This window comes from Globicephala melas, chromosome 20 (genome assembly GCF_963455315.2).
Source record: "Globicephala melas chromosome 20, mGloMel1.2, whole genome shotgun sequence".
Lineage (NCBI taxonomy): Eukaryota > Metazoa > Chordata > Mammalia > Artiodactyla > Delphinidae > Globicephala > Globicephala melas.
Window position 1 is genome coordinate 7,803,730 of NC_083333.1, and position 18,312 is coordinate 7,822,041.

Here is an 18,312-nt window from a genome sequence, read left to right on the forward strand (position 1 = left end):
ACATGAGGGGAGAGGAGTGGGGGAGCCCAGGGGTCTGGAAGGCTTTGTAGGAGGAGGCTGGGCCTGGAAGGAAAGGTTCAGTGGGAGTCCAGGTACCAGACGGGAGCTGGAGACGCGAGGGAAGGCAGAAAAGTTGAGGAGGGTGGCTTGGACTCCCCAGAAATGAGCAAGAGGGTCCTCTATGGGGGAGGTGGGGGAAAGGTGGCAGGAGAAGGGAGGGAGAGGAAGAGGAAGCCTCAGCAACTGGAGGGGAGGAGGACTGGTCCACAATGCCAGTTTCAGAGCCTGACACTCAGCAAACCGCGTTTAACACCCATTTGTGGAATGAGGGACATTGGCAGCTTAGCAGAGAAGAGTCTCTGGGGGTAGGAGGGAAGAGACCACTTCCTGGACGACTTAGAGTTCCTGGAGGTCAGAATTGGCAGGAAGAGTCCATGCAATGTGAGGCCGAGTTCTCTTGGACAGGATCAGGGAAATGAATGATCCTGGCCCAACCTAGCTCCATCAGTGGGGGAGGGGAGTGTGTCCAGAGAGAGGAACTGGATTAGGGTGGGGAGGGGACAATGCCAGGCCAAAGCAGGTGGAACTAGGGTGGGAGGGAAAGGTCAAAGATTGAGGAAGAGTGAAGTCCACAGGAGGGCAGCTATGCTGGGGGCAGGTCTGTCAGACCCTCCCATACAGATGTAAGGACAGTGTGAGAATAGGGGTGGGGAAGTGGGAATCTGGGGAGACTGTTGAAGAAAAACAAAAATAGCGGGCACAGGGGACCCTAGGGTGGGTCCACAGTGGACAGACTCCACTGAACAGAGACAGGGCTGAGTGGATCCTTGTGGGGCTAGGATCTGGCCCCATCAAGGGGATAAAAGATTACAGCAGAAATGGGGTCAAAGAGGTCCTGCATAGCCTTTGGGATCTGGCCTCCTAGAGTCCCCCCCCACCCGCCTTTTTTTTTTTTTTTTTTGGCCCCCAGAGTTTGTCCCACTGGTTCTCTTCTCCAGGAATGCCTTCCTGCCTGGGGGGAGAACTCCTGTTCATCCATCAAAGCCCTAAGATCTAAGAGCACTGCTCAGGTGTCTTCCCACCTCCCCCCAGCACTCCATACACTTTTCCACCTCAGCACACAGCACATCTCTCCGCCAAGATGTTGAGGTCCACCTTCCCTGGAGGCTGTCAGCTCATTTTCATTCTTGGAACCTCACTACTTCCTTAGCGAGGACTCTGGGGCAGGGGTGGGGGAGACGGAGAAGAGGACTGGGATAAGATGGACCCAGAACACGGAGTGGAAACAGGGTGAGGGCTCGGGAAGGAGTGGGAGTCAGAAGTACCTCTGGGGACCAGGAGCCGCCTCCTGGCCCCGAAGCCATGAAGTCCCCTGCTGAGGAAAGGGAGCCTCTGGGGGGCGCCCGAGACCTTGGTGTCTGTCAGGGACCGCGAGTGGCCGCGCCGGCAGCCCCTCAATGAGTGACTCAGCCACTACTTCTGGCGCGGGCGTGGGGGCGAAGGATGGAGCGCGGGGCGGGCGGAGGGGTGGGGGGTGGGTGGGCGGCGAGCGCGGCCCCCACCGCCCAGCGGCCCTGCGCGGTTGCTAAGCTCTCCAAGGCCTCGGAGAGACGCGATATAGGCGAACCTCATCGGTTACTATGGTAACTCTGCGCCCCAGCCTCTCGCGCTCGGCGGCTGAGGGAGGCGCAGCCAATCAGAAACTGCAGGCGTTCTTGGGGACCCACTCCCACCCCCCCATGTGGGCGGGGGTCAGAAGATGCGGGGAAGAGGCGGAGCGTGGGCTGCGGAGGCCCACTCAGCCACACAGGCGCTGGCTGCAGGCCTGATGTGCCGGGGCGGCTCGGGGACACTTCCGGAGTTAGCTGTGCGAACGCCCGCGCTCTAGTGCGGGGTGCCCTCCTTCCCAGAAGGGGCGTCACCTGCAAGAACCCGGCCTTCATGTGGGGTGCAGGACCTTGCGGGGCATCCCGGGCTGCAGGCCGTCCTGTGACTTTTCTCTCGGGTCCGTGGGTTTGGAGACGAGGTCGTTCAAGCGGGTCGTCCCTCAGAACGGCTCACACGGGGAATCTGGGGGCTTGGGTCGCTTCTGCGGGACCCCCAAGAGGCGCTGTCCAGCCATTCCCAGTCTCATATCCTGGGGTCCCTCCAGAGGCCTGCAAGTTCAGGGTGGGCTGTTTGGGTACCACCTCTGCCCAGCTCATGTAGGGCCCTACATGACAGTCCCCTGAGTATGCCAGAAAGCCAGATCTTGGACTCCGGAAGGGGGCAGGTGTGTGTCTGTGCAAACAGGAGCGCCCGCGGGTGTCAATTCCTGGAGAGGGTCTGGGTGCAAATGGGTTTATTCTGTGCATACCTATCCCATGTGGCTAAGTGAGGGTGGGTGTGTTGGGGGGTTACAAATGGACAGTCCCAACCAGGAATATCTAAGGAGGGTCCCCTAAGATCTTGTCTATCTTCTTCTTCCTTAGGATTTCCAAAACCTCTCTCCCACCATCTACTGTCCCGTCCTTGCGGGCAGGACTTAACTGAACTGGGGCAATGTGAGAATTTAGAAATATGTACAGGGGAGCATTCAGCTCAAAACTCCGGGCTTCGTGGGGCTCGCAAGTCCTAGGCTGGGGCCTCCAGGTGGGCACATCTGGGAGGCTGAATCTGCCAATAGGCCCCCCTCCTGAGTCCAGCTCCGCATCTGGGCGCCTCCGGCCCAGGTGCGCAGGAAGGAGGCTGTGGCTGTGTCGCGCAAAGCCCCTCACGGCCGCGAGGTGGCGCCATAGCCGCAGCAGCGCCTGCCGGCCCGGGCCGCTCCAGATAAGAGTGTGCGGAAAGCGCGGCGGGGCTGAGACGCGACCAGGACGCGGGGAGGACGGACCAGCAGGACAGACCGACCGGGGGCCCGGCGGGCGGAGGGCAGCGCAGCCACGTCCCCCCTGGATCCGCCGGCAGCCGGGCCCGGGGCTTCCGACATGCCCCCCAGGTAGGTTCTAGGGGTGGGGACCGGGAGGGACAGGGGACCCGAACAGCCCGGTCCTCGCGCGCTGGCCGCCTCGGGCGCATCCTCTGGCGCGGGCGTCCCAACGCGGCTGGCGTTCAGGGCTCCGGGTGTCGCCCCTAGAGGACTCAGGACTGCCGGGCCGCTGCTCTGCGCCGGGTTCACGGCAGGGTCAGCGGCCCGGGGCCGGCTCTGCCCGCACATGGGCTAGAGAAGCTAGGGGAAGGGAAGGGGAGCTGGCGGGCGGGGCTGGCAGGGGCGCTGCCCTCCCTGGCACAGCGCGGCGCCTGGCAGCGGGGCGGGTGGGGCGCCGACTAGGAGCTGCCACCGCCACGGGGAGGGAAGCCCGGCCGGGCTGCGGCCGCAGGTAACGGGCCGCGAGGCCCTGGGGGCCAGGCGGGGAATAGGGTCGGGCGGGCGAGCGGACGGCCGGGGAGCTCAGGGCTCGGTTCAGGCCCGGCGGCCGCCTGGCTGCCGAAATTGGGGGCCGAGAGGAAAAGCTGGGGGCCGAGAGGAAAAGCTGGGAGCCGAGGGACTGCGGCTGGTGCGCTCCTCCCGGCCTGTCTGAAGTTGGGAAACTTTTCCCCAAGTTTGGGGCGGCAGAGGTCCCGTGGAGAAGGGGCCGAGGGGAGCTGGGGAGGGAGGCGCCGGGCCCGCGAATGCAGAGCGGAGGCCGAGGCCGGGGCCGGGACGCGGGTGGGGCGCAGGCCGGGGTCAGGGCCGAAGCCGGCTGTGCGCGGTGCCCGCCCGGGGCGCTGCCCCCTCCCTCCCTTGGGAGCTGCGTGGCTCCCCCCTCCCCCCCACCTGCTTCCTGCCTCAGCCTCCTGCCCCGATATAACGCCCTCCCCGCGCCGGGCCGGCCTTCGTGCTCTGCCCGCCACGGCAGCCGCTGCCTCCGCTTCCCGCGCCACGGCCGCCGCCCGGGCCTCAACTGAGGGCCTGACAGCCCCCGGCCAGGGCGGCGCCACGGCGGGCACCGCGCTCCCCTCCTCCGGACCTCTTCCCCCAACTGGGGCAACTTCTCTCGAGGCGGGAGGCGCTTTTTTACTCGGCTCCCTTGTATCCCACTTGGGCAAACTTCTCAGCCCTGAATGACTTTTCCTGCAGCGGACATTTTCCTCAAATCGGGTAACTGTTTCCGAAAGGGTCGCTTCGCCCGAACACTTTTCTCCTCGGAAGCCCCCAGAACCCAGGCGGTGAGCCCGGCGGTATCGGGCCTGGGGGTGCAGGCCAGCCTGGCCTCCTCTCCGCCAGCCAGTCTCGGCTCCTTCTTTTGGTCCAGGTCGGCCGGCCCAGGCTCCCACTCTTGGAGGCCGCGGATCCTCCGCCAGTGCCCAGGCCGCGGTGCTCAATGCCCCTGCCCAGCTGAGGGGAAGGGGAAGTGGAGGGGAGAAGCGCCGGACTGGGTGCAGGCAGCGAGGGCTCGGTGCGGCTCTGACCCGGCTGGTGTGTGTCCCCGCAGGAGATTGTGCTGGGCAGACGATGCTGGACACGATGGAGGCGCCCGGCCACTCGAGGCAGCTGCTGCTGCAGCTCAACAACCAGCGCACCAAGGGCTTCTTGTGCGACGTGATCATCGTGGTGCAGAACGCCCTCTTCCGCGCACACAAGAACGTGCTGGCGGCCAGCAGCGCCTACCTCAAGTCCCTGGTGGTGCATGACAACCTGCTCAACCTGGACCATGACATGGTGAGCCCGGCCGTGTTCCGCCTGGTGCTGGACTTCATCTACACCGGCCGCCTGGCTGATGGCGCGGAGGCTGCGGCGGCGGCCGCCGTGGCCCCGGGGGCCGAGCCGAGCCTGGGCGCCGTGCTGGCTGCCGCCAGCTACCTGCAGATCCCCGACCTCGTGGCGCTGTGCAAGAAACGCCTCAAGCGCCACGGCAAGTACTGCCACCTGCGGGGCGGCGGCGGTGGCGGCGGCGGCTACGCACCCTACGGGAGGCCAGGCCGGGGCCTGAGGGCTGCCACGCCCGTCATCCAGGCCTGCTACTCGTCCCCGGCCGGGCCTCCGCCGCCGCCCACCGCCGAGGCGCCGTCGGGCCCCGAGGCCGCGGTGAACACGCACTGCGCCGAGCTGTACGCCTCGGGCCCCGGCCCGGCCGCCGCGCTCTGCGCCCCGGAGCGCCGCTGCTCCCCGCTCTGCGGCCTGGACCTGTCCAAGAAAAGCCCGCCGGGCTCCGCGCCTCCCGAGCGGCCGCCGGGCGAACGCGAGCTGCCCCCGCGCCCAGACAGCCCTCCCAGCGCCGGCCCCGCAGCCTACAAGGAGCCACCGCTCGCCCTGCCGCCCCTGCCGCCGCTGCCCTTCCAGAAGCTGGAGGAGGCCGGACCGCCTCCGGACCCATTCCGCGGCGGCGGCGGCGGCGGCGGCAGCCCGGGACCCGAGCCCCCCGGCCGCCCCGACGGGCCCAGCCTCCTCTACCGCTGGATGAAGCACGAGCCAGGCCTGGGCAGCTACGGCGACGAGCTGGGCCGCGAGCGCGGCTCCCCCAGCGAACGATGCGAGGAGCGAGGCGGGGACCCGGCCGCCTCGCCCGGGGGTCCTCCGCTCGGCCTGGCGCCGCCGCCGCGCTACCCGGGCAGCTTGGACGGGCCTGGCGCGGGCGGCGACGGCGACGACTACAAGAGCAGCAGCGAGGAGACGGGCAGCAGCGAGGACCCCAGCCCGCCCGGCGGCCACCTCGAGGGCTACCCGTGCCCGCACCTGGCCTATGGCGAGCCCGAGAGCTTCGGCGACAACCTGTACGTGTGCATCCCATGCGGAAAGGGCTTCCCCAGCTCGGAGCAGCTGAACGCGCACGTGGAGGCGCACGTGGAGGAGGAGGAGGCGCTGTACGGCAGGGCCGAGGCGGCTGAGGTGGCTGCAGGGGCCGCCGGCCTCGGGCCCCCTTTTGGAGGCGGTGGGGACAAGGTCGCTGGGGCTCCGGGGGGCCTGGGCGAGCTGCTGCGGCCGTACCGCTGCGCGTCGTGCGACAAGAGCTACAAGGACCCGGCCACGCTGCGGCAGCACGAGAAGACGCACTGGCTGACCCGGCCCTATCCGTGCACCATCTGCGGGAAGAAGTTCACGCAGCGCGGGACCATGACGCGCCACATGCGCAGCCACCTGGGCCTCAAGCCCTTCGCGTGCGACGCGTGCGGCATGCGCTTCACGCGCCAGTACCGCCTCACGGAGCACATGCGCATCCACTCGGGCGAGAAGCCCTACGAGTGCCAGGTGTGCGGCGGCAAGTTCGCCCAGCAACGCAACCTCATCAGCCACATGAAGATGCACGCCGTGGGTGGCGCGGCCGGCGCGGCCGGGGCGCTGGCGGGGCTGGGGGGGCTCCCCGGCGTCCCCGGCCCCGATGGCAAGGGCAAGCTCGACTTCCCCGAGGGCGTCTTTGCTGTGGCGCGCCTCACGGCTGAACAGCTGAGCCTGAAGCAGCAGGACAAGGCGGCTGCGGCCGAGCTGCTGGCCCAGACCACGCACTTCCTGCACGACCCCAAGGTGGCGCTCGAGAGCCTCTACCCGTTGGCCAAGTTCACTGCGGAGCTGGGCCTCAGCCCCGACAAGGCGGCCGAGGTGCTGAGCCAGGGAGCGCACCTGGCCGCCGGCCCCGACGGCCGGACCATCGACCGTTTCTCCCCGACCTAGAGCGGTCTTGCCGCCGCGTGGCCCCGGCCCGCGCCCCTAGGCAGCGGCGGCGGGGGCCACCATCAGGCAGGCACACCGCGCCCGACGACTGTAGTAGCTGCGGCAGCGTCGCCGCAGGGGCGGCGGCCCCACCTGGCCTCACTGCTTTGTGCCTTAGCCCGGGGGTGGGGGTGGGGAGAAAACCCCGGGACGGGGGTGGGATGGGGGAAGGGAGATTTATATTTTTGATATCAGCTTTGACCAAAGGAGACCCCCGGCCCTTCTCCGCCTCTTCCTGTGGTTCGTTGGCCCCCTCCCCCGGCTCCGTGCTGCTCTTGGGGGAAGGGGTGTCACTGTTGGGGCGCTCCCAGCCCTACCTCCGGCCCTTGCGACCACACCCATTCTCACTGTGAATCTCCCCGCTGGGGTCGGAGCGTCGGGCAGAGTTGGGGAGCGGGGAGGGGACTGAGCCGGCCGGAGGGCCCCCCGCCCCCGCCCCCGCCCGCCCCGGGACTGATAATGTGAAGTTCCTCATTTTGCACAAGTGGCACTAGCCCCAGGGCTAACCTTTCCCTCCCTCTGGAGTCAGAGGGCTGAGACAGCCCTGGCCTACCCGGTCTCCCACTCCCGCGGTGGTCCCCCTCTCCCTTCCCTGGGGCCCCGGACCATATTTATTGCATGCGCCCTGGGCGGCCCCCCCAACCCCGAGCCCAGGCTGGGCTGGGCTGGAACGTGGTCTCTTTAGCTCCCTCCTCCTCGTTTGTATATTTCCTACCTTGTACACAGGCTCTTCCAGAGCCGCTTCCATTTTCTATACTCGAACCAAACAGCAATAAAGCAGTAACCAAGGACCCTGGACCCAGCGGCTCTGTTCGCCCTGCCCAGGGAGCTGGGTGGGCCGCACCGGGGTGGGTGCAGGGGCCCGAAGCAGCGCCCTCATACAGGTGCGGTGGCTTGGACCGTCCCTCCCCTGTCCCAGAGACAGATCAGCAAGAGCTCAGGTACGTTTCATAACTAAAAGTTTATTAAGGAAACAAATCCAGTGCTGCAAATGGGACAGAAAGGAGAGACAGGGTCTCCCACCCACCCAGTCGTCAGCCTTCACCCAGGGGAAAGGATCTCAGAGGAGAGGCCAGGGACCCTATACCCCAAAACGCCCAGTCATCTGAGGCCCTGGGGGACTCACAGCCCCAAATCGTCGGCCATGGCTCTCCTGTACAGTTCCCCCTCCTTCTGGCATAATCTCGGGCCTGCGGGGGGGGCACTGCCTTGCCCCCATCTTCTGGGCAGGCTGTATAGTCAGACGGGGGGCTCTGGGGGATTCCCCCACTGGTCCCATCAAAACTTGCTCCTGGCTCCGCCTCCAAACCCTGTCTCTTCCCCTAAGTCCCCCTCCATCCCTGTTCTGGGTTGGGAGAACGCTTTCCCAGGAGGAAGCCTCCTGAGTGCAGCTTTGAACACAGGTGCCAGCTGAAGAGGCAACAAAAAACTCCAAGGCGAAGGGCCCCCGGGTCAAGTTCTTCTAGGGCAGAGCTAGAAACGGTGCAAACTCCAGGCTAGGCAATGCTGCTCCCGGGCACTGGCCCACCCTACCCTCCCTCAGGCTGGGCTGGAGGAGCCTGGAAGCACCCCAGAGCACAGGGGCCTGGGAGAGGTGGTCAGCGACAGGAAAGCTTTCTTAGGCTCCTGCCACAGGTACCGCGGGAGAAGCATTCAGAGTGAGAACCTCCAAGGCAAGGCAATGAGGGGCCAGGAAGGTGAGAGGGACCAACTAGAAAGAGAAGGAGGGTGCGGGGGATGATTTGGGAGGGGGAGAGGGAGTCGAGTTGAGAAGAGTCTGAGGAAATTTTGTGAAGTGGGAACTAGAGCAAAAGGAAGGCGGATGGAGGGAGACGGAGCAGGCCAAGGCCACCCAGGAAGCATGGGCCTAAGAGCAGATGTCCTCCCTACAGACCCACGACCCACCGAGGGGAAAACCAGTGGCCCAGTACAGTGGACCCAGATTGCTAAGGGCGGGAAGAGCAGCGGGACGGGTGTGTGTGGGGGGGGGCCTAGGGCTGCTGTTCAGAACCCAAGTGTGGTCCATGGGGGAATCCAGGCCTCAGGGGGAGAGAGACGCCCTGAGCACTCTCTTCATGGCGTGACCAAAGCCTCTTGGACGCTTTCAGGACAGGGGCTCTGAAGATTAAAGGGACCCGTGATCTCACCTGCATCTGATGGAAACTCTAACCCCCTGCCCCATCTCCAGCTGAGAAAGTGGCTGAGTCCCCGGGCTAGGAGGCCTTCCCCCAGCCCTTGAACCGGACACGGGGAGGGAGAAAGGCTGAGCACCGGCGGTCGGTCTGGCTCGCCCACCTGCTGTCACTGCAGCCAGCCACCTCCCTGCTAAATCCCGGCAGCCCAGGAGGGTCCCAGCGGCTTCCGCCCGGCCCTTGGGAGGGGCTCTGTGCGGAGCAGCTGCCCCCACAGCGCGGCCACGGCGTGGGGGGGAAGAGGGTAGTTTACTGTCTGGGTGGACTGGTGGCTCAGGCACGCGGGCATCTCCTGTGCTACTCTGGGCGCCTGGTGGCCTCTCGGGAATGGTTCCATGGGGTGGGCCCCGCTGTGGCCCCCTCAGCCCACCTGGGCCCACGTGAGGAAGGCGGGGATGTCCCGCACAGGCACATTCCTGGTCAGCGCCTTCACACGCAGGTTCCGGTCATCCGTCAACAGCACCACCTCCCGCAGTAGCCGGATCGGCTCCTCTGTTGGCAGGAGAGAGCAGAGGGACTTCACTGAGGGCAGGAGGCAGAGGCACTGGCTGCCTCTCCTCTTCCGGAGGGGAAAGCAGTCCTGGGGGCTCCAGGCCAGCCATATCTTGGCCCTTCCACAGGTCCTTTCCCTCGTGCGGACTGTCAGCCGAGGGCGCCCCTCCGCTACCGGCTCTGGGAGGGCCGTGATGGGCCAGGGCTGGCCTTCTGCTCTGGACCCCCGCCTCCAGCGAAGGGCCGTGCTGCCTGGTGCCCTGAGAGCTGCCCGACCCGTCAGCCTCCGCAAACCCCTCTTCTCAGGACTCTGAGCGGAGGGAGCAGAGCCGGCCCTCCTATTCCTTCTGACTGCACGGCTAGTCCTGGACGCAAAATATTCCTCTCTTCTGCACATCTTCTCCACCCACCCGCATCCCCCCCAAGGCCAGCAGATCCACGCTTTAGGTATTCAGACGTAGGAAACTCAAGATGGAATACAAAATGTATCCAGGGCTCCCAGGAAGTGAGGAGAGGGGTTAGCTCAGGGAGCTCTGAGGAGAGGAGGGCAAGGGTCCCGGCAGCGCCCAGCCAAGGCGGCCCTGAGGTTAGAGCCAAAAGATTCCCTCTATTAAATAAACGTGATCCGTGCGTACGGCAGCAACCTCTAGGTACAGAAAAAGGAAAGGTGAAGTCGCGTCGTTCTCCCCGTTCCCTCCCTCATGTCTCTGTTTCCCTGTTTCCCAGGGCAGCGCTGTCCGTCTGTCTCCCAGGGCAGCGCTGTCCGTCTGTCTCCCAGGGCAGCGCTGTGATGTCTCGAGTCCTTACGCACATTTACAAGTGTATATACTTGTTATATAAGCTTTTTTCCTACAACATTACAATCATACTCACCGTACCTACTTCATTCAAATTTTAAAGATTTTAAAGTTCTTTCTATACGAGCACAAATGGACACACAAACGGACAGCCTTCGTTCTTTTTAGATGACTTTTTAAGCAGGATATCTCCCCCACTTCTTTCCCCCTAATTCCCTAACCTTTTAATAATGTATTGGGGAGAATTTAAGCTGGGGCCAAGCACTCACACAAGTGACACCCCCACCCCTGCTAAGGCCCCTTGGGTGGCAGGTCCACTCCTCGGTCCCAGGCTGGGTGTTTGCTGACAGAGGCCCGGCAGACAGTGAGGCACAGGAAATGTCCTGCGGGGCTTGCTGACTGTGAGGGCTGGCGGGGCTGGGGGACTGCAAACATCCATGCCGACCTGAGCAGTTTCAGGCTTGCCAGCTCCAGGCGGGGAGGCTGAGAACTGGCTGTCAGCCTTGGGAGGAGTCTGGGGGGAAGAGGGAGGGAGAGGCTTGTGGGGTTGATGGCGGTGAGAAGGGGAGAGGCGGAACGAGGGTGTGGTGGGAGGTGAGCAGCTGTGGCGGACAGAGCGGGAGAGGAAGGCAGCCATGGGGAGAGGAGATGCTCTGAGACTGCTTGGCTGCTTGGGCCTGGCCCCTCGGGGTGTGTGCGGTGGGGCGGGGTGACGTGCAGTGCCATGTGGGGCTCCCAGCGGGCGGCCCAAGTCTGTCCACAGCCCCACTGGTCCTGCCCTGGGACTCAGACCAGGCGAGTCCCAGGCCTTAGGTCAGCCAACCAAGGCCCGGCATTGCTGGCAGGGGTCTGCAGGGGTTTCTGTGGATACTTTGAGACATTTTTAACAATAAACATCCTCTGTTTTGACACTGGTAACTTCACTTTGTTAGAAACCAGAGACTGTCATCTTGTCAGGCCCCATCCGCCATAATCCACATGATTTTAAAATTCAACATCGTTTACACATAAACATTTGGTGATGGTTTCTCTGTGAATCTGACAAGTTAATCTGCTAAGAATTCACACTGACAAATGGGGTTTGATTACACCAGCCGTTGCTGATGTAATTCTGATAGAGGCGGTCCCCAGGATGGCAATGGGTTCCTGTAGGCTGTTTGGGGTGAAGCGGGGGGGGGGGGCGGCGGGGGGGAAGACTAGGGCCAAAGCCAAAATGTGTCTCTGCTAAGAAAGAAACAGCTCTGAGGCTGGGTGGGGCCACAGCAGTATCTGAACCGTACTTCCCAACAAGGCCTTCTGCACTCCTGCCTACCTCTCCCTCACAAGGTGCCCCTCTAGGAAGCTGCCTGGGAGCAGAGCCCAACCTCCTCTGTTGGGCTCAGCCAGGACTCCTTTTTACCACTTGAATGCTCCGAATCTGGCCTTAAGGGACAGTACATGCAAGCCACGTGGCAGGACCCCTCTGAAGAACAGCAGCTGTGGGCTCATTACCGGCCTCAGGTACAGAGACTTGGGCAGCAGTGAGGGGCTGCACTGAAATGGCTGGGAGAAGGGCTGGAGAGAAGACAATCCCCAGGCCAGCCTAGAAGCCAAGGCTAGGAAAGCAAGAGACAAGAGATGGGCAACCACCAGGAGGAAATGACAAGAGGCTACCTACACACAGACACAGACTAAATGGCGAGAATCATCAGCTCTGCTATGACACCGAGATAGGAAAGAAATCCTTCCAAATGAAGAAATGTCAGAGTCCTGGGAACCGGGAGCAGAAAACACCTGAGCCTCGCTGACTCTGAGGGGCCGAGGGGCCGCCTCAGAGGAGAGACGGCTCTGGGTTGAGGGTGAGGTGGCTCAAGCACCCGGAAGAGAACCTCTGGTCCCCAGATGGGATTCTGCTCACCAAAAGCGTTTTGAAGACTGGGCTGAGGGCTCAGTCCACAAGCTCTCACCTGCCTCCAAAGGGCTATGTCACACAACCAGAGAGACAGGAAGGAAAGGCCCACTACTAGGTGGGGAAGCACTTCCACCCCCACCCCCCACCCCCCGTACAGGGCAGACATTCACAGATGAAGTGAGAGGATGAGCATGGCCAAGAACAGGGAGGTGGGCCCCAGGGACCCCCGGGGACTGTCCTCAGAGCGGCAGAGGGCTGGGCTCACGAGACCATGCCCAGAATAAGCTACACTGAATCATAAAGACATTCTTGCTGTCAGACAACTCACCGAGGACCCAAGAAAGGAAATGGACGCATGCACAGTGGGAAAGTTCACAGTCTAGAGCCCAGCTTCCTGGGCTAGGCCCATCCCTAGCTGGCCGAGGGTCCACCTGAGGGTGGGGGAGTTGTGACAGGGAGGTCTGACTTCCAGGAGGGGAGGAAACTGGGCTGGCCTCAGGCTTTTATCAGGCCTGAACCCTGATTCCTTCAACTTCCCAGGCCAGAGTCAGTGGAGGGACTCTTCCCTAGGGCTGAGGAGGGCAGGACAAGGTAGGGAGGGGAAGGGATGGGCCCGAGGCAGAGGCAGCGCTGTACCTTTGTTGGTGGGCATGAAGTCCTTAGCTTTGTCTTTGCAGTAGTGGAGGCAGCAGGAGAGGATCAGGTCGTCATTGTTGCCCTGGAGGAAGACGGGATAAGTGCCACCGGGCAGGAGGGGGCGCCATGCAGAGGAGGCACAGGTATGCTCTGCCTCTGGGGTCCTGGGGAAGGTCACTTCCCAGTGTCCCTCCCAGACGTGCCCTGGCCCTGCTTGGCCAGGTCCAACTGTGCCAAGAGTGATCTAGGGGACAAGGAACTCCCCCTCCTGGGCCTCGACGGTGGCCGTCCCCTCGGCTGCTCAGGCCAACTGGCCTTCCTCTAGCCCCTCCCTCCCGGAGACCCTGTTCTGAAGGCTGGCTATAGGTGCTCCCTTTTTGCCCTGGGTCTCACCAGCTGGCCAGTGATGTCCTCACTGCGGAAGGCGATGGATTCGAGTTCATTGCCACGGCTGGTCAGGGCCCGTAGGCAAGAGTCCCGACTCTCGAATCGCTGCTCGAGGAACTCAATGGACTTCCGGGCCTTTTCCTGCACCACACGGGCATAGCCCCCAGCCCGGTGGTCTGTGTCCTGCCCCTTGGCCAGGCCGTCCAGCTCACTGATCACTGATGAGACACAGCCCCGCAAGGAGTCAGCCTGGGCAATCAGCAATCAGGTCTGTCTTCGCCCGAGGCCTTGCCTTCCCAGCCAGCCCCTCCCCAGACCACAGAAGCCATCCTGCCCCACAGGAGTCTTCCAGTGAAACTAGGGGATCCTGGGGGGCAAGAAATGCCCTAGACTTTCCACAGTGTTCTATCTTCTTTCTGCCTCTTCCCCTGGGCCCCACCCTCCTCCTGGGAGGAACTTACAGGGAGTTTCTGGAGCTGCTGTATTCAGGGGAAGAAACCTGGCCCCTCTATCGCATTCCTCAGTTATAGAATCAAATCGAGAGGGTCCCTCAGGAGAGGCGAGGGTATGTAGCGGCTAGAGGCAAGAGGCACTCTCCCTCATCCGCCTGGGCCCCCACCTCGGCGGTCCAAGAGGGGCCCGGTTCCATGCCCACCCCTGCCAGAGGGCAGGGAGGTCACGAGGTGGCAAGTGGGGATCACAGCCTCACTCGCGAGGACCCTGCTATTCCCCTAAACCCCTGGCACATCTACCTCCTCTGATAGTGCACGTGTGTGTGTGTGTGTGTGTGTGTCTGCCTGCCTATGTGTCTGGGACACAGCTTCATTTTCTGGTGAAGATTCTTTCCAAAATTCCAGCCAAAAGCCTGAGGTCAAGTGGGAAATATGCACTCCTTGGGGGCTCCGGGAGAGTTTGGGGTCTGAGGCCTCTCCTCAGCGCAGTGATTCATGGCTCGGGGAGTCGGCGTGAGCGTGCAGTTCCATGGCGAGCCTGGCACTCACCGTCTGGGTATTCAAAGACACTTTCTGGAAAAGGCCCATGTGGGAATACACACACACAGACACACACACAGACACACACACACGCCATGCCTTCGGCAACCTGAGGCTGCAGTGTCCACGCACACACACGCGCGCGCGCACACACACACACACAGACACACACACACGCCATGCCTTCGGCAACCTGAGGCTGCAGTGTCCACCCAATGTATGGCTGAGGTCGCGGAGTAGTGGTGGATGGGTGTATGGTACAGCAAACAGAACATCAAACATGAAAAACTGGTATTCTATCCCAAAATCTGCTTTCCTGCTTCCAAACTAAACAGGCTTCAAAGGGGAAGCTTGTTTGTGCTTCTGCACCAGGCGGGGCTTCTCGAAGCTGGGGTCAGACCTCAGGAGCAGGGAGCAGGTTAAAGAGCACAAGAAACAGGCAGACGAGGCCGCCGGCTTAACCCTTCGTGCTCCGCGCACAGGGCAGGACGCCCCTGCGGCGCCTCATTGAACAGGAGCCCCCTCTACAGCCCCTGAGAGTCAAGGCCCTGCCCAGCTGAGGACGCTTCAGAAAGGCTGGCCTGGATGCCCTGACACAGTTGGCATTTCCCAGTGCCCCTGGGGGTCGACCATTTATTCTCTATCTACCTTCTCCTCTGAGTTTTCTCACGTATTTGCTCCCTCTCCACTGAACCTGGCTTCCCCCACTGAACCATAAGCTCTTCAAGGCCAAGGGGCTGCAGCTCTGCCTTTCACTGGCTCCCTCGGGAACAAGAAGACTGAGTACACAGTAAGGGCACAATCGGTGCTGGTGTCTGAGGGCTCTGCCAGCCTGGGATGGTGTCTGAGGCTCCTACCAAGACTTAGGGGGCTCCTGAGACACCAGCAACCTCTCAGTTACACCATTTCCTGACCATCTAGCAAAAAGTGACCAATTCACTTTCTTATCCCTGAAAATCTCCTGGGTAGGAGAGCACAGGGACACGCTATCCTGAAAGGTGCCCCACCCCGGGACCTGGTGAGGGTAGAGGGGAAGCTGCAACAACTCGATAGTCCGGCTCTACCTTGGGCAGACAAGCTGCTCTACTTCTGAAGAACAGAAAACCTTCCCTTGGGTCTAAGGGCCTGGGTTGAAGAGGCTCTGGCCAGGCCACATGGGGAGGGGGAAGGAAGACAGGGAGGGTGGAGGCGGGACGAGGGCTGCTTCAGTGCCAACATTCTCAGGTGGTGCTAACGTGTTTCCCACAACCCCCCAGGGTTCTATAGCCTCTGCAGGGGCGGATGCTTCCTGCCCTTTGTTTCCACTCTCATCTGGCACTAAGACACCAGGGACTGGGAGGGAAGGCCCAGCGGAACATCTTGGCATGAGTGTCAGAGGTGGTTTGGCAGGCAGACTGCCAGTCTGGCAGCTCTTCCAGAGGACAGGGCCCCTAACCTTGCTCCCAGTGGCTGGTGAGAAGGGGACATTAAAGAGCCTGGGCTTGCCGGCCGTCTCCCAGATACTCTCCCTCCACAGGACAGCTATCAGTGACATTAGCTGTACCAGTTACATCAGACAGCAGCCCGGAGCACAAAGCCCATCCTGAAGCTGACCCACCACAGGGCTCCCAGAACCAGAGGTGCCTCAGACAGCCCTCTGGAGATAGCCCAGCTGGGCTCCTTCGGCCTGAGGGCGGAAGCGAGCTAGCTGGGTCCTGAGATGCTGACCCTGTACCAGCACCAGTGACCAGACAGTGGTAAGAGCCCAAGTGGCAGGAATCCACACGCGTGAGCCAAGGCCTTGCTCTGGAGGGTTTCCATCGGCCTGGCCTTAGGGTGACATTGGCCAGAAGAATGTTACCTCGAACCAACAGAACGATCATGAAAAGCTACAAGACAATCAGACCAAAGGCATCTAAGCCCTTCAAAACCCTCCCAGCCTCCCTGCCAGACCACCCAGCAGCACTGCCGCTATCTGCCAGGGCTGAGTGTTTACCAATAACGGGAACCAGCTTTGCTGTTTTACTGCAAGCTTTATAAGGATAAAAACAAGGGCTGGGCTCATGCAGCCGCTGGTTGCTGGGACACAGGAGTCCATTTGCTCAAGCAGTTTAAGCCACGGATCAGCCATAATAATTTGAACTGCTTTGATTATTAAACAATTTTCCTTGCCCCACACATTCCCCACTTCCCTGCAAATCCTGTCTTACACACACAGCAGGGTTCTGCCTGCCTGGCCCCCAGGCTGTGGGGCATGTGTGTAGAGAGGGTTACTGCGCACATGCAGGGCTGCTCTGGCCTGACTCACCGATGAGGGGCACCACCAGGATGTACTTCCTGCTCTCCAGCAGCTGTGCCAGACTGGCCAGGTGGTCAATGAAGCCGTTGGTGTCTGGTACGAGGAACAAGGGTCTGATCTCGAGCTCCATCTGCCTCATATGACTCTGGTCCTCCAGGACAGCCTACAGAGACACAGAACGGTGAGTGAGCCAGTGAGTGAGTAGGCAAGGGGTGGGCGAGTCAGGGCCCTGAGTCCACGGTGTGTCAGCATCCTGCCCCTGCCCCCTCCAGAGATACAGCCAGTCCCTGTCGGGACAGGCCCGACGGCTGGGCAAAGCACTGCAGTAAAAATCAGTGTAGACCAAATGGCTTGGGGAAACAGGCGTGACTAAAACCCTCGCACAGGACCGAGAAGGGACCTTGATGGTTATTAAAAATAACGGGTCTCGGAAAGTAAGACCTTGGGCTGAAAATCAGCGAGGGAGAGTTACGTTCCTTGGATATGAAAGTGGTTTCACATTCGTCATCTAGGCAGCATATACAGGGGGTACTTCTCAACCCAGACACTTTTACGTATATGTGTATCCCAAACAGAATTTATTTCAATGTACTTCACTGTGTACTTAAAAAAAGGAAAGAAAAAGAATAAACTCACAGTCTACACAAAAAGAGTGATGCTGACAACTAATAATTAACACCGCAGTCTCCCACATCGGCAGGAGCCCACATGGTGGGACGGTTTAGGACCCAAGTCACAGACGTGCAAAGACCACCATCCAGACTGACGAGAACGTCACCATCTTCCCCCACCAGCGCGGTGATCCCTAGACGGCAGTCTTCTGCGTTCTACCTGCACTCCTTTGCCACGATTCTGTACAACCTATACTCTTGCTTACTTGAGGTTTTTCTTTAAATTGACTTTATGTCAACTCGTTTTTGTGGCTCAGCAAATAATACCTGTGGTATCAGGAGTCTGAGAGCCTAGGAACGTGTTTACCAGCGCAAGCTGCATTTCTGCAATGAACAGTCAGAATGTCTTCTATGCATGATTGAAAAAACCCCTCACGTAGCACCAGTGGTCTGGGCACCACATCTCAGAAGGCACACGGCCTCGCGCCTGTTAGTCGTACAGATGTTCACATCTTTCAGGGAAGTTCCATGCTCATCTGTAAAAGCCCAATCTTCTCAAGTCTGCCAGGGCCTGTGTGGCGGCAGCCCTGGGAGACTGGCTCTGGGTACACCTGTCACTATAGAACATGGTCACTCTTGTGCCGCTTCCTCTTCTGGGGACCATGGCCAAGAAGCAAACTGATTTGAGGGCATCTGCCCAGACAGTGTGCTCCCTGTGTGCAGAGCCAGAGGGCACTGAAACAAACCCGGCAGGGGCCTGGCGAGCAGGTCCCAGCCCTGTCCTGCCCTCCCATGGCCTCCTGCCACACACCAACTCGCAGGGACAGAGACACAAGCACGGAGCAGGGGAGGGGGTGTGCGTGCCAACTGAGATGGGGCCCACAGGCTGGGCCCTGGCCACTAACAGTCAGTGAGAAAGGTGATCAGGTTTCACTGGCAATGACAGTAAAACTGAAAGGGCATGCCTCTGAATGCTGGGGGTGGCGCCTCTGTGACCTGCTGGGGACCTCTCCCTATGAGTAAGTCATTGCTGCCACTGCCACCACAGCTGGTGGAAGGCACAGGACGCTGGCAGGCATGAGAAACGCAGCTGAAGGGCTTGCCTGCTGAAGTCTTACTGCTCTCACCTCACGAAGGGAAAGCACCTCTGCTGCAGGCCACCTTCCCAGGGGATGTGGGTCACTGGCCCTCCCCATGGGGCTGCCAACTAGAGGGTGACACACATTCTACCGAACTCAACTTGGGCATTAAAAAAACCCCTATTTCTTTTTTTTTCTTTTCTTTTTTTTTTTTTTGTGGTACGCGGGCCTCTCACTGTTGTGGCCTCTCCTGTTGCGGAGCACAGGCTCCAGACGCACACACTCAGCGG

General features: G+C 61.5%; 2 protein-coding genes across 4 annotated transcripts in view; one reads left to right on the forward strand and one right to left on the reverse strand.

Moving 5' to 3' along the window:
- The first annotated feature begins 2,525 nt into the window (after nucleotides 1–2,525).
- Nucleotides 2,526–6,784, forward strand: HIC1 (HIC ZBTB transcriptional repressor 1). Of its 2 annotated transcripts, none has more exons than XM_030861817.2 (2): nucleotides 2,526–2,977; nucleotides 4,455–6,784. In XM_030861817.2, the coding sequence occupies exons 1-2, from the start codon at nucleotides 2,560–2,562 to the stop codon at nucleotides 6,626–6,628; spliced, it is 2,592 nt and encodes an 863-aa protein (XP_030717677.1). In that variant the 5' UTR covers nucleotides 2,526–2,559; the 3' UTR covers nucleotides 6,629–6,784. The 2 variants fall into 2 exon arrangements, with proteins under 2 accessions (XP_030717677.1, XP_030717682.1); XM_030861822.2 differs by lacking the exon at nucleotides 2,526–2,977 and adding an exon at nucleotides 4,011–4,120.
- Nucleotides 6,785–7,609: 825 nt separating this feature from the next.
- The window catches only part of SMG6 (SMG6 nonsense mediated mRNA decay factor), a 239,714-nt gene continuing 229,011 nt past the window's right edge, over nucleotides 7,610–18,312 (reverse strand). For both annotated transcript variants that reach the window (XM_030861808.2, XM_060290984.2), the window contains 4 exons: nucleotides 16,342–16,495; nucleotides 13,069–13,280; nucleotides 12,676–12,757; nucleotides 7,610–9,351 (listed from right to left, as the gene is read on the reverse strand). In XM_030861808.2, coding sequence (XP_030717668.1) covers nucleotides 9,221–9,351; nucleotides 12,676–12,757; nucleotides 13,069–13,280; nucleotides 16,342–16,495 — 579 coding nt within the window. In that variant the 3' untranslated portion in view covers nucleotides 7,610–9,220. The remainder of the gene's footprint in view (nucleotides 9,352–12,675; nucleotides 12,758–13,068; nucleotides 13,281–16,341; nucleotides 16,496–18,312) is intronic.

What these genes read in the sequence shown, in the direction of transcription:
- HIC1 (XM_030861817.2), top strand. Translation starts at nt 2,560, where the DNA reads ATGTACAGGGGAGCATTCAGCTCAAAACTCCGGGCTTCGTGGGGCTCG. An exon ending in GCTTCCGACATGCCCCCCAG is followed by an intron (nt 2,978 to 4,454) that starts GTAGGTTCTAGG and finishes GTGTCCCCGCAG; the next exon opens with GAGATTGTGCTGGGCAGACG.